Source organism: Eucalyptus grandis, chromosome 7 (genome assembly GCF_016545825.1).
Source record: "Eucalyptus grandis isolate ANBG69807.140 chromosome 7, ASM1654582v1, whole genome shotgun sequence".
Taxonomy (NCBI): Eukaryota; Viridiplantae; Streptophyta; class Magnoliopsida; order Myrtales; family Myrtaceae; genus Eucalyptus; species Eucalyptus grandis.
Window position 1 is genome coordinate 44,065,956 of NC_052618.1, and position 12,333 is coordinate 44,078,288.

The window sequence follows — 12,333 nt, forward strand, 5'->3', positions numbered from 1 at the left end:
ATATTATAACCAAATTCTGTCGAACGATTGAGATCTATTCCACCCAACGGCAACCGAACGGCAAAAAATTGCGAGGTCACGGATGGCCTCGTGAAACCATAGACTCGCAAATCTTTTAAAATTTAGTGGTTGTTATTAATTTCTTTTGAAATTTAAAGTGGGCCCAGTTACAGGTTAGTAAGTATATTAATAAAGTAATAACACTACCAAATTCAATTATAGATTGTGAACCGCTTTTATTGTACGATGTTTGGCTGTTAGTGGGGATGATCATACAGTAGGCCAGCCAGGACCTAAAAATCGGGCCTAAATTTTTGCCCAAACAATCCTTCGAACCAGGTTGGGTTAGGCCATTCTCAATAAATGCCCTTACTATGTCCTAACCAAAAAGTCGGGGTGGGACCAGGCTGACTTGGGCGGCCCTGTGGGCAGCCAGGCGAATGATCGGGTTTAGTTTTTGGTAAGGTATCAACGAAATAATCATTATACCACTATGGAGCATAACTAAATACGTTATTATCTACGTACATAATTCAACAAGCGGCATAAAAAAACTTATCTCGGAATTTAGTGACTTATTTTTGAAAATAGAAATGTGGTATAAATCACCCGCGTGCATGCCAATTTAATGAAGGTTGGCATGGCTATGATCCATTCATAGAGTTTATCAATGCAAAAGGTAACTAACGTGAATAAAAATTTCATTAGGTGGCCAAAAAATAGAAGAGGGTGTTAAGTTCCATTTCTTAATAACAAAATGTAACTTGACAGATGTAGCTGGGATGACATGGATTCTAAGTCAATCAATCTAGAATTTCGGCTCATCGAGATGGACCATGCATCATTTTTTTCATTAAACATATAGTTGATCTTGTATGACAGTAGAAAAGAGAAGAACAATTAAGGACAACTCCTTTGTTAATTACTTGAAGCTTCTATAGCAATCTTCCACCATCATGAAGAGCGGAACAACCCTCAGGACCGATGAGTTCATCTTACTATCACGAGTGAAATGCCGCAAAACCCCTTCAATGAGGAACAAAACAGGTTTTAAGCTGAAAGAGTGTGAAAGAAAAATTTATAAATACCAAGTTTACTATTTTCACAAATAAAATGCCACCACAATTTTGAAAAAGACGTCTCTAATTGTTTTTCAAATAAACAAATTTAATTGTGACACAAATAAATTGCCAAGGCGGTGACAAAAAATGTCGTCAATTTTTGTTGAAAGAAGTTATATAGTAGAAACATCAAGAGATAATCTAACAATGACCTAAATTTAGTATCTTATATGGGCATTTCAAAGTGCCACAAAAGATCACTAGATGCATCTTGCCGTGGAAGTCTCATAAGGGACACCGGTCCTATGTTGCGAATCGCCAATTTTGTTGAAGTGACAAGTATCAACATGCCTTGATAGATTTTCACTATGGGGTTGAAATGTAAAATATCACAACCATCCAAACTAATAAATGTTTTTAGGATAAGTCTATTAGAAATTCTTAAACTTATGACTAAAGTGTAATTAAGTTATAAACTTTCAAAAAGTATAACAAAGTCCTAAAACTTATCAAATTAGTCTAATCAAATCCTTTAGTTGATTATACTTTTTGAAAATTTTATGATTCAATTGTTTTTTATGACAAGTTTTAGAACTTGATAGAATTTTTAGAAGTTTTAAAACTTAATTATATTTTCATGATAAATTTTGAGACTTAATTAAATTTTTTGAAAATTTCTAGATTCGATTGCATTTTCATAATAAATTTAAGGACTTCTGATGTACTTATCTTCATATTTTTTGTTGTCATATACTTTCTCTTCTCTCTCTTTATGACTTTTACTTTCTCTTTTTGCAGAACATGGGAGATGAACCTAATACTTGAAACTGCATGTCTCCACCCTAAGCGAAAACCTATAGAATAATTAAGATCTATGACATTTCAATCTAACAGTGAAAGAGTGCAAGGGCATGGATATCTACAGAAAACCCAAAATTGACCCATAACAAAGTTGTCTCTTGGGTTGCGCATGACAACGCTTATGTTTCAGGGAAGAGTTTTTTTTTTCAGAAATAATTCTTTTCTATTTCTATTTCGAGGAATAATTTCTGAGTAAAAAAAACTCGAAAATTTCTAGAAAAAGAATAGAAATGCATTTGGTAATGCAACAATTTCTTTTTTGTATTTATTCAATTTTTATTCTTGCTAACGGATCGCTGCCGCCGCCCGTTGTCGCCACTGCACGACCACCGGCTGTTGACCGTCATCGCCGACCACTGCCACAAGCCCATCGACCACTGACGACCACTGGCCGCTCGGCCACTCAACGGCCAGCTGTAGTGCAGTGGCGGCAGCAGGCGGCGGCATTCGGTGGCGGCGACCGACGACCAACGGTGGTGGCCGGTGGTGAGCGATGGCTCCAGGCGATTGATGGTAGCCTTGGCAAGAAAGAAAAATAAAAAAGAAAATTAACTTATTTCTAAAAATTATTTCCGAAAACAAGAAATAACTTTTTTTTTTCTCGTTCGCTCCAAATCTATTTCCGGGTTAACTTTCTATTCTCGAGAATAGAAAAACAACTTAGCGTTACCAATGGATTTTTGTTCTTTTATCAAAAGAACAGAAATCATGAGAAACAGAAACATTCTCGTGCGCTACCTTGATAAACCTTCTGATGTCTTTTGACGAGTCGACCTGCTGAGGGTCCCAGCCTCATCCATTATCCATGCCTCCCAAGTCCTCCTGATATTGACTTATGTCTGTCTGATATTGAATTGTGAGCACCTTCTATTTTATTTTATTTTATTTTTTGTCTTTTCCACATTTCAGAACTCCCAGTTCTGTGACTTGACTACTGATATGTAGATTTATATAATATTCGTTATTTTTTAACCTTGTCTTAATCTTCACCATTTTTTAATTTATAAAAAATATAAAATTACTCTTTTAAAGCAAATCCAAGCAAACACTTTAATCGAAAAGCAGTCACTCTATCAAAATTATAGAACCTCATTTGTTGCGTTTCAAATTTATAATGGTAGTTGAAATTTCTCATCTAGCAAGTCTAAAAACATCATATAACAAATGACCTAAATAAAGTACTTCACGGGGAGTGCTTAAAAAAGATCACTGGATACATCTTACAGTGGTAGCCATCATAAGTGATGCCATTCACATCTCAAGTATGGCCAATTTTGTTGAAATGATCTTTTGTCTCTCGTGCACATCGTGTTTTAATAGATTTTAATTATCAGATCAAAAAGCAAAATATTACAAACAAAATTGTCAAATGGGTTGAGATCCAACGGCAAAAGATTGCGACGGCAGCGATTGTCCTGGAAAACCTTAGACCTACCTAGGATGAAGTTGGTCTTTCTATAAACATGTTGATATTTTTTGAACAGCCTTACCGCTATGGTCACCATCTCGTACATCATGTATACCTCCCAAGTCCAAAATGTCATGGCAAGTGGTGGAATATTTTGAGCCGCCGGGATTGAAACTCTGCTGGTGTTTTTGTTATGAAGCTCTTGTTTGATGTGATTTATAAATGTCACCCTTGGGAGCAGAAAAGGAAAGCTTTTACCTAGAAAATCTTGAACTCTATCTGTTTTCATGTCCAAAATAATTAAAATAAAGAGTCTAGATTTAAGTTAGTGTCCTATGAACTTTTTAACACATTTTATTTTTGAGAAAATATCACCAAAAACTTTGAACCATATATAGTGATATCGATATCTAAACCTTTTTTTGTATCATCGAAACTCCCAAACTTACATTGGTGTAATAAACATATATTTATCTATCATAAAAATCTCTAAACTTTGCTCATTATGACACTAATGCCTACACTTTTTTTTTTTTGCGTCATCAATATCCTAAACTTGTACTAATGTGATAAATATTTAGGATTTTTTTTTGTCACACTAAGACAAGCTTGCCAAAAAATATTTGAGGTATAGTTTAAAATTTGTTATGACACGGTAAATATTTTGGGTATTAATATTATAACAATCATAATTTAGGGTTCTTTGTGATATTAATCTCTTATTCTTCTCCTTCTTCTTCTCCTTCTTCTCTTCCTCCTCCAAATATCGGGACCAGTTGCAAGACTTGACTTTTATTTGCGACGGATATAGTTACTTTCAATATATATTTTTACATATAAAATTTTCATAATTTTTTTAACTAATCGTAACGTTCTTCATTTTCACCTTTTAGAAAAAAATATATATAATCTCTCTTTTTTGAGCAAATCTACACGAACACCTTAATCAAAAATCAGTCTCGCACCAAGAAAACTGCACACGTCTATCGAATTCATGCTAGAACTCAAAAGATCTCGTCCAAAACAAATTTCATATTAGAAAATATATTTTCAAGATAGACTTATGAGAAAAAAAATTTCCTATTTAGGTTGAAAACTTTTTCCTATTTAGGTTCTGACATCGCGAGATCATTTGTCATCACTTACTAAGACATTCGGTTCAAAAAATGGTTGACCCTGACGACACGGATTCAAATTTATTAGACACATGACACGAATCCAATTATAAATTTATATTGAAACCACATTTGATGTGTTCTAGGTATACGCGCCCATTGAAGGGAAAAATTAAGTGATTCGGATTTTTGTTGAAAAAGCACCATAAGCAGAAATGTAGGGAGATCATGTAATGAATGACCTAAATTAAGTAGTTCATGGCGGGCATTTCAAAGTGCTGCCAAATATGGCCAAACGCATCTATTAATTGCGGTCATCATATGTGACGTCGGTCATGTATTGCGTATGACAAATTATGTTGTATTGATAAATAAATTAAGGGTAAGCAACATGGACTGATAAATAAATCAAGTCAGGATCGCTTGTATTAGATTGGCCAATTGTAGATTGTTCTCGGAGACATTGGTTCAATTCCCGATTATATAAAATTGGAACATGTGATTTTCAATCTAATTCCTAGTTCCCAAAGGGGGAGAGGGAAACTAGACCACCCAGACCAAATTGAAAATTTTTTAATATTTTTATTATTTATTAATTCTCACGCAAATTTCTTTCCCTTCCCTTCTCATGTGTCCCACTCTCCTCTCTCCTCTTTTCCTAGTTCCGTGGGTATATAATTCATAAATCAACCACTCTATTGGATCGCCTTGGAATCAGATCAGACAAGTCCAATCCTAGGACTAGGTAGTCCAATCTGGTCCTTCGAATCCGATTCTTGATTTTTGGGTGGGACCGGACCGGACTAAAAACCACTCACTCCTAAAATAAATCCCCTCTCATGCATTATATAACTCAACATATTTTCACTATTAGGTCGAAAAGCAAAACTACCCACCCTTCCAAATCGAGATGCATTGAATGATTAAGATTTTGTGGCCTAAGCATAGATGTCCACAAAGGACCACGGACTCACCCACGACGAAGTTGGCCTATTGATAAACCTTCTGATTTTTCTTTATTTTTTGGCTAGTCTTTTTGCTGAGTTCACTATACCTTCAAAGTCCTAAAGATGTCATGGGCTTCGTGCTCGTGGATGCTTAAAATCTTCTTACAAAAGTGGAATATTCGGAATCACCGGGGGAAGCAAAAGATTCAACGAGCCGACGAAGCACCTTCCGTAAATGCCCCCACTCTTTTTACTACTAAATGGAGCTTTTGGAGGGTAAAAAAGACACACAAGAAAAGGAAAATGCTCCTTTCTATTTTAAGATAGACACTCTTTTATTTCATTTGTTTTTACGCCAAATATAAACATACAAGGGGTCCACATTTAAGTTTGTCCCGTTTGACATGACTTGTGATCACATTTTCTTTTCATATATGACAAGAATAGAGCAATTGATATTTAGATCCGCATACGATATTTCCATGATATTCTACGCTTATTGTAATCTTTCCCGACTTCTCTAATTTCGCAAATACACAAGATTAACCTTTTTAAGCGATTCCAAACAATTACACGCCTTTCAAATTTAACATGCCGACTCAAATTCCCAAGACAGATTTATGAAGGAGATCGTGTTCCTATATCCATGCTCGGACCAGACGTTGCAAGGTCAGGACGCGAGTGTCCGCCTGCAGTAGATGGAGTAATTATACGATCATGACTGCAGCCTTGTACGACGGGCATTCAGATTAAACAGGCGTGCGGCGCGTGTTGGATTGACACGAAAAATATCATGTCACGAAGATCGATTCCTACGACTTTTTGGCTCAGCCGCACGTGAGTCATGCGGGGCATTTGCATGGAAAAAACAATATAGGCAGGCGGATTCGTGAGTACGCGGAGTCCTCGTGGAGTGTCGTTAAGGCATGCCGTCGAAATCATAAGTAGGACACGAAACGCACGCCATCATGAGACAGCCGAAAGTGTGAAGCTAGCAGAAGACAGGTCGCCGCTCTCTCTCTCTCTGTGGCTTGCTGGGTGGGCGGGCGGCGATGGCCACGAATCAGCCGGTCGGGCCGCCGGAGGCGGCGGCGGCGGCCGCGTTGGAGATCGGGGTAGAGTCCGGTCGCGGCCCGCGGGGTCGTCATCGTCTGGACAAGGTACTGTCTGTGTTTGTTTGCGCGGACGCTTTTTCTTGGATACGGGTGTCTCTGTTTTTGTCTTGTCTGTGCGGGAAACTCGGAAAGTTTGAGTCTTTCGGATTCTGAGTGGGACTGCCGTGGAGAAAAGGCGAGGCCTTTGCGATTTCCCATCGTTGTTGTGAATGCTTTGGTTTCCGAAAGAAAACATTACATGCGTCAAGCATATTTGTGAGAAATCCTCCTCTTTCGAACGCCGGGCATTCCATGTGTATGTGAACGTCAAAGAGACTCCGCGCAGAAGCTACTAACGTAAGAAATATAAGCAGAATAACCAGATCAGAGAGTGTTAAGAACCGGAAACTTGGACTTCAAAGCTCAGATATCATGTGGAACAACTGTCTGTGCAGAAAATGTCAATTTTTTGTGCATCAATCATGACACCCTTTGCTGTGTAACAGCTAATAAGCATGTAACCAAGTCTTTGGCCATGAAAGTTGCTGCGGTTGAACCTAGTTTACTGCTTTTCTTCCTGATTTTTGGTCTTTTATATATTTTGGAATTTGTTATTGCGCTATTTGAATTATGCCTTAACAATTTAATGATCAGTCAGATGTTCTGAGTAAAGATAGTGTTTGAAACAGGGGAAGGGAAGAGGGGCTACTCTGATACTTGCCTACAAGACACTCGGGGTCGTGTTTGGAGGCCTAGTAACATCTCCCCTATACGTGTACCCGTCAATGCCACTAAAGTCTCCAACAGAAGAAGACTACTTAGGGATCTACAGTATCATGTTTTGGACGCTCACCCTCATTGGTGTTGTAAAGTATGCGGGAGTAGCTCTCAAAGCTGATGATCAGGGCGAAGGTCAATACGAGACCCTAATAATGTTTTTGATTTAGTTTGGTTTGTATTATATTCATTTCTTGCATTTGCTTTGCTAATTCTACTGGTTCCCACATACTCTAGTCCACTCTGTAGCTCCTTCTACACACACCATTGCACATTGTTCTACAATTCTAAAACCAGTCTAATTGAAAAAGTGGTATTTGGAGTTCTGCACGTGGTTGTTGCCCCCAAGAATTTAAAATTGGTGACACGTGATGGCTCGAAAGCTGTTTTGGAGTAGTTGTCTCTCTTGAAGCTCTAGATTTGTACAGTAGTACCCCTTTGTTTTTTTATAGAGAGCTAGGTAAAGTATTTTGAGTCATCTCCTTCATGGTTCTACTCTACTTTTTGCTGAAAAGTACACTACCAAAGAGAGAATCACAACTCCAGCTGAGTGAACAAGAAAATGCTAGCAGGAGTGACACCTGAAGGAAGGTTTTTTGAAATTGAAAATAGTAAAACAATTTAGAAATCTTATGACCTGCAAAATGGTTATGTTTATTATAAGTGGACTTTACAATTTCCTAGAGCATTGTGGTTTAAGCCGTTAACGATGCTGAGTAGTTTAGAGCCACTCCATGAGTCAGACAATTATTTGTTTGTGAACATATTGGATCTTTCTCTTGGTGGCACATTAAACAATGGAGATCCTTTTTAATGAAGAGTGTCTATTATTGTCATGTTGAAAGTATTTTATTGCAAATTCATGAAGTTGTCCAACACTGGGGAAACATTGCTAGTATGTCATTTCAAAGCTTTTTAATGTTTTAGAAGCAAGTATACTCCAGAGATTAAGTAAACCTACAACAAGCTTGGAGGTGTCTGATGATGTCACTTTTCCTTCTTCAATTTGGTCTTTGGACCTTTCTGATGGTCTTTTGGAAATTAAAATTGATTTCCCTCTCGTAATATGAGCTGTTATGTTTTTGATTGAGGAAGACAACTGCTATTGCAGGTGGGACATTTGCATTGTACTCGTTGCTATGTAGGAAAGTGAATGTTGGCATCCTCCATCCCAAACATGTAGAATTAAACTCTGGTGTTTCACAACATGGCTTGCCAGAGGGCACTGAAAAGCAAAGTAGGCTTGGAAAATTCTTTGAACAGAGCATAGTTGCGAGGAGGGTACTACTTTTTATTGCTATGTTGGGAATGTGTATGCTAATCGGTGATGGTATACTTACCCCTGCAATTTCAGGTTAGTCACCATCCCATTTTCCCCCATTGCTGAGATTTCTGCTTGGGGTTTTGAGTTTTTGACTTATTATATTTGTTGATAGTGTTATCGGCAATGGATGGAGTGAGAGCACCTTTTCCTTCTGTTAGCAAATGTAAGAATCTACAACTATCCATATTATTTTTATTTTTTCAAGGTGGGAAATTGTTAAGCCCATTAGATCCGCGTTATGTTTGAAGTGAATGAAAAAAGGATCCAGCATTCGTATGTTTACACATATTCACATTTTTTCAGCTTTGGTGGAAGCACTCTCTGCGATAGTTCTTATCGTTCTGTTCCTACTGCAAAAGTTTGGTACATCTAAAGTGAGTTTCCTCTTTTCTCCCATCATGGGAGCATGGACGTTGACCACCCCACTTGTAGGAATTTACAGCATCATAAAGCATTATCCGAGTATATTCAAGGCCTTGTCACCACACTACATTGTCCATTTCTTCCAGAGAAATGGCAAGGAAGGTTGGCTATTACTTGGTGGAACTGTGCTTTGTATTACGGGTGAGCTTACTGTTATTTTACGTTACACGAGCTCAAAGACTGACAGGTTTGCATTCTTGTGACTTGAATAGAAGCATGGATCTTTTTTTCATTTGAATCATTGTAGAGGGTAAGTATAGGAGTCATTAAGGAAATTTAGACTCTGATTTTATGGGTACTTCCAGGTTGTCAGGTTATATGGGGGCATTTCTGCAATTCTTAGGATTTTGTCAGGTTTTGCTGCTGTATTTTAACTGTTCATTGATCAGATGTATTACAAACAATGTGCTTCAAGATTTACAGAATAATTTCTGAATCCTTTGCTTGTTCCTGCAATTTACTTTGAGCTATAAACTTTGATGGCAAAACGAGTTTTACTGATACATTGCCCTGATTACTTAATAGTATATGGAGTATCCTTAGTCTTTACTGTTTAAATTTCACCAGAGTTCTATATTATGTAAAAGGATGGATTATGTCATGACACAATCTGAATCACCTATTCTAGTTTGTGTTCCAGTAGTTAGAGTCCAAATAATCTCTCTCTCTCTCTCTCTCTCTCCTCTCTCTCCCTCTCCCCCCCAAAAAAAAAAAAAAAAGTCAAGCGACTGATTGGACTGGGCCATAGTGGATTCAAACTTGCTCTCAGTACTCACTGATGCCTAATAATGAACTAAGTTTGCTTTGCGGATGTGCATTAAAATAAACCTGCTCTTCTGACAATAGGAAACACGGTACATTTGTGTCACTCTCTTTTATAATATCAGGTTCAGAAGCTATGTTTGCTGATCTTGGTCATTTCAATCGGGCCTCTATCCAGGTGAACCTTCCTCTCCCAAGCTCTTAGTGTTGATTCCTTTCCAACGTATCAGTCTAATGCCACTTTTCCTCAACAGATAGCATTTCTGTGTTCGATTTATCCATCGCTGGTACTAACATATGCCGGCCAGACTGCTTACTTAATTCGTCATCCTCATGATCATGATGATGGGTTTTACAAGTTCATTCCAGGATCTATATACTGGCCAATGTTTGTTGTTGCCACACTTTCAGCAATTGTTGCAAGCCAATCGTTAATATCAGCTACCTTCTCTGTAATTAAGCAATCCGTAGTACTTGATTATTTTCCTCGAGTAAAGGTGGTCCATACTTCCCCCAACAAAGAAGGCGAAGTTTACTCTCCAGAAATTAATTACATCCTCATGATCCTCTGTGTTGCTGTCATTCTTATTTTTGGAGATGGAAAAGATATCGGCAATGCTTTTGGTGGGTATATGATATCCTGAATTCTATATCATACAGCAACTATTTAAGCATGCCATTGCTGCATTAGTGTCATCTTCTTTTCCAGGCAAAATCTGTGTGTGTGACCACTGGAGTAATGAAGATAAATTGTGAGGGTCTGCTTGGAGTTTTGCTTTTCAACTTTGTGCTTTTAGCATTTGAGATTTATTTTGTACTAAACACCTCAATTGTTTGAAAATATACTTTTATTGAGATTTAAGATCACCAAAGGTACTATGGAATTTTTGCAGAATCTGTCAAACTAAATATAAAAGTTTCTGGTTTTGGTGGGAAATTTAAATTAGTACTTTTTACTTAAGAAAGGCTTAAAAACGGTGCCCTGATACTGCTAATCTTTCTATAAAGATTTCGAAGGCAAGACGCTGAATATAAAATATGCTTAAGTGAGGCGCAGTAGCGTACTGAATGAAATTTCTTTACACTGTAAACCCAATCAAGCATTCACGATCTCTTTATTGAAACTAAGTGATGGCACTCTGTGAAAAAGTTGATCATAGCATTAATAATATTGTTTTTCTTTGGGTACATTTGATAATCATCTGGAAAGACCTTACTAACAACTAAGCATCTCTTGCAGGTGTTGTTGTCAGTCTAGTCATGCTCATCACCACTATACTCTTAACCCTGGTTATGATCATGATTTGGAGAACTCCCATGGTGCTGGTTGTGCTTTATTTCTGTGTATTCTTTGTGATGGAAGGTGTCTATGTCAGCGCTGTTTTCACAAAAATTCCTGAGGGGGGATGGATTCCTTTTGCCATATCTATTATTCTTGCCTTTATCATGTTTGGTTGGTTCTATGGAAGGCAGAGAAAGATGGAGTATGAGCTGACACGTAAGATAAACTTCAACAGGCTTGAGATATTGTTGTCTGAGCCTGGAATACAAAGGGTTCCTGGATTATGCTTCTTTTACACCAATATTCAAGACGGGCTTACTCCCATTCTTGGTCATTATATAAAGAACATGAGATCACTTCACAAAGTCACTGTTTTCACTACTCTTAGATACTTATTGGTTCCGAAAGTCGCTCCGCATGAGAGAATTGTTGTTAATAAACTGGGCCTCAAAGGAGTTTATGGATGTGTGATTCAGTATGGATATGCAGATTCACTTAATCATGAAGGAGATGATTTGGTCACTCAAGTTACCAATGCACTGATTGCGCACTTACAGACCTGCTCGAGTTTCTCATTGCCTGGCTCGCCAGTGGAAGTGCATCAAGAAGTTGCTGATATAGAAGAGGCGAAGCTTGCTGGTGTCGTACACATACGAGGGAAGACTAGGTTTTACATAACCAATAATTGTGGCTGGTTCGATAAGATTCTGCTTGGCTTCTATGAAGTCTTGCACAGTAATTGCAGGTCTGCACTGCCTGCCTTGGGGGTGCCATTGCCACAGCGTATTGAGGTCGGAATGCTTTACGAGGCATGAAAGCTGATGCGTCATTGCTAGTGGTTATGAATCCAACTTGGTCATTAAGTCCTCGCATAGATGGCTTCTGGTTCTGGGAACTTCCAATTGGAGGGAGAAGAAGCGGGTACTTAATAGGGAGTACTGTCAGATGAAGTTATAACTACTTACGTGTAAGTTTGTATCTACTTAAATACACAATACGTCTCAATTCAGCCTGTGTTCTGCTCTTATGATGATCAAATACCTTTTCTAGTGTTCTTCCCCCAAAAGTTGGGGTTGGACTGGAAGAATTGGAGTGCGGTTTGTGGAGTCTGGTGTTTTACAGTTTGTACGTGGAGAGTCTAATAAAGTTGGAACTTCTTGTAGATGGCGTTTTGGTTTTGGAATGAAAAAGGGGGAGACAATAGATGGATATGGAGGAAGTCCTGCATTAATGTACTTAAATCTATGTTCTGGTCCTCATCTATATGTTATTTTTCTCT

At 37.9% G+C, this 12,333-nt stretch overlaps 1 protein-coding gene across 1 annotated transcript; it reads left to right on the forward strand.

Moving 5' to 3' along the window:
• The first annotated feature begins 6,421 nt into the window (after positions 1 to 6,421).
• LOC104453620 (probable potassium transporter 17) lies at positions 6,422 to 12,309 on the forward strand. Its single transcript, XM_010068226.3, has 8 exons — positions 6,422 to 6,552; positions 7,176 to 7,398; positions 8,375 to 8,617; positions 8,700 to 8,750; positions 8,891 to 9,151; positions 9,898 to 9,950; positions 10,027 to 10,396; positions 11,013 to 12,309. Exons 1-8 carry the CDS (start codon positions 6,445 to 6,447, stop codon positions 11,867 to 11,869), a joined length of 2,166 nt encoding a protein of 721 aa, XP_010066528.2. The 5' UTR covers positions 6,422 to 6,444; the 3' UTR covers positions 11,870 to 12,309.
• The last annotated feature ends 24 nt before the right edge of the window (positions 12,310 to 12,333 follow it).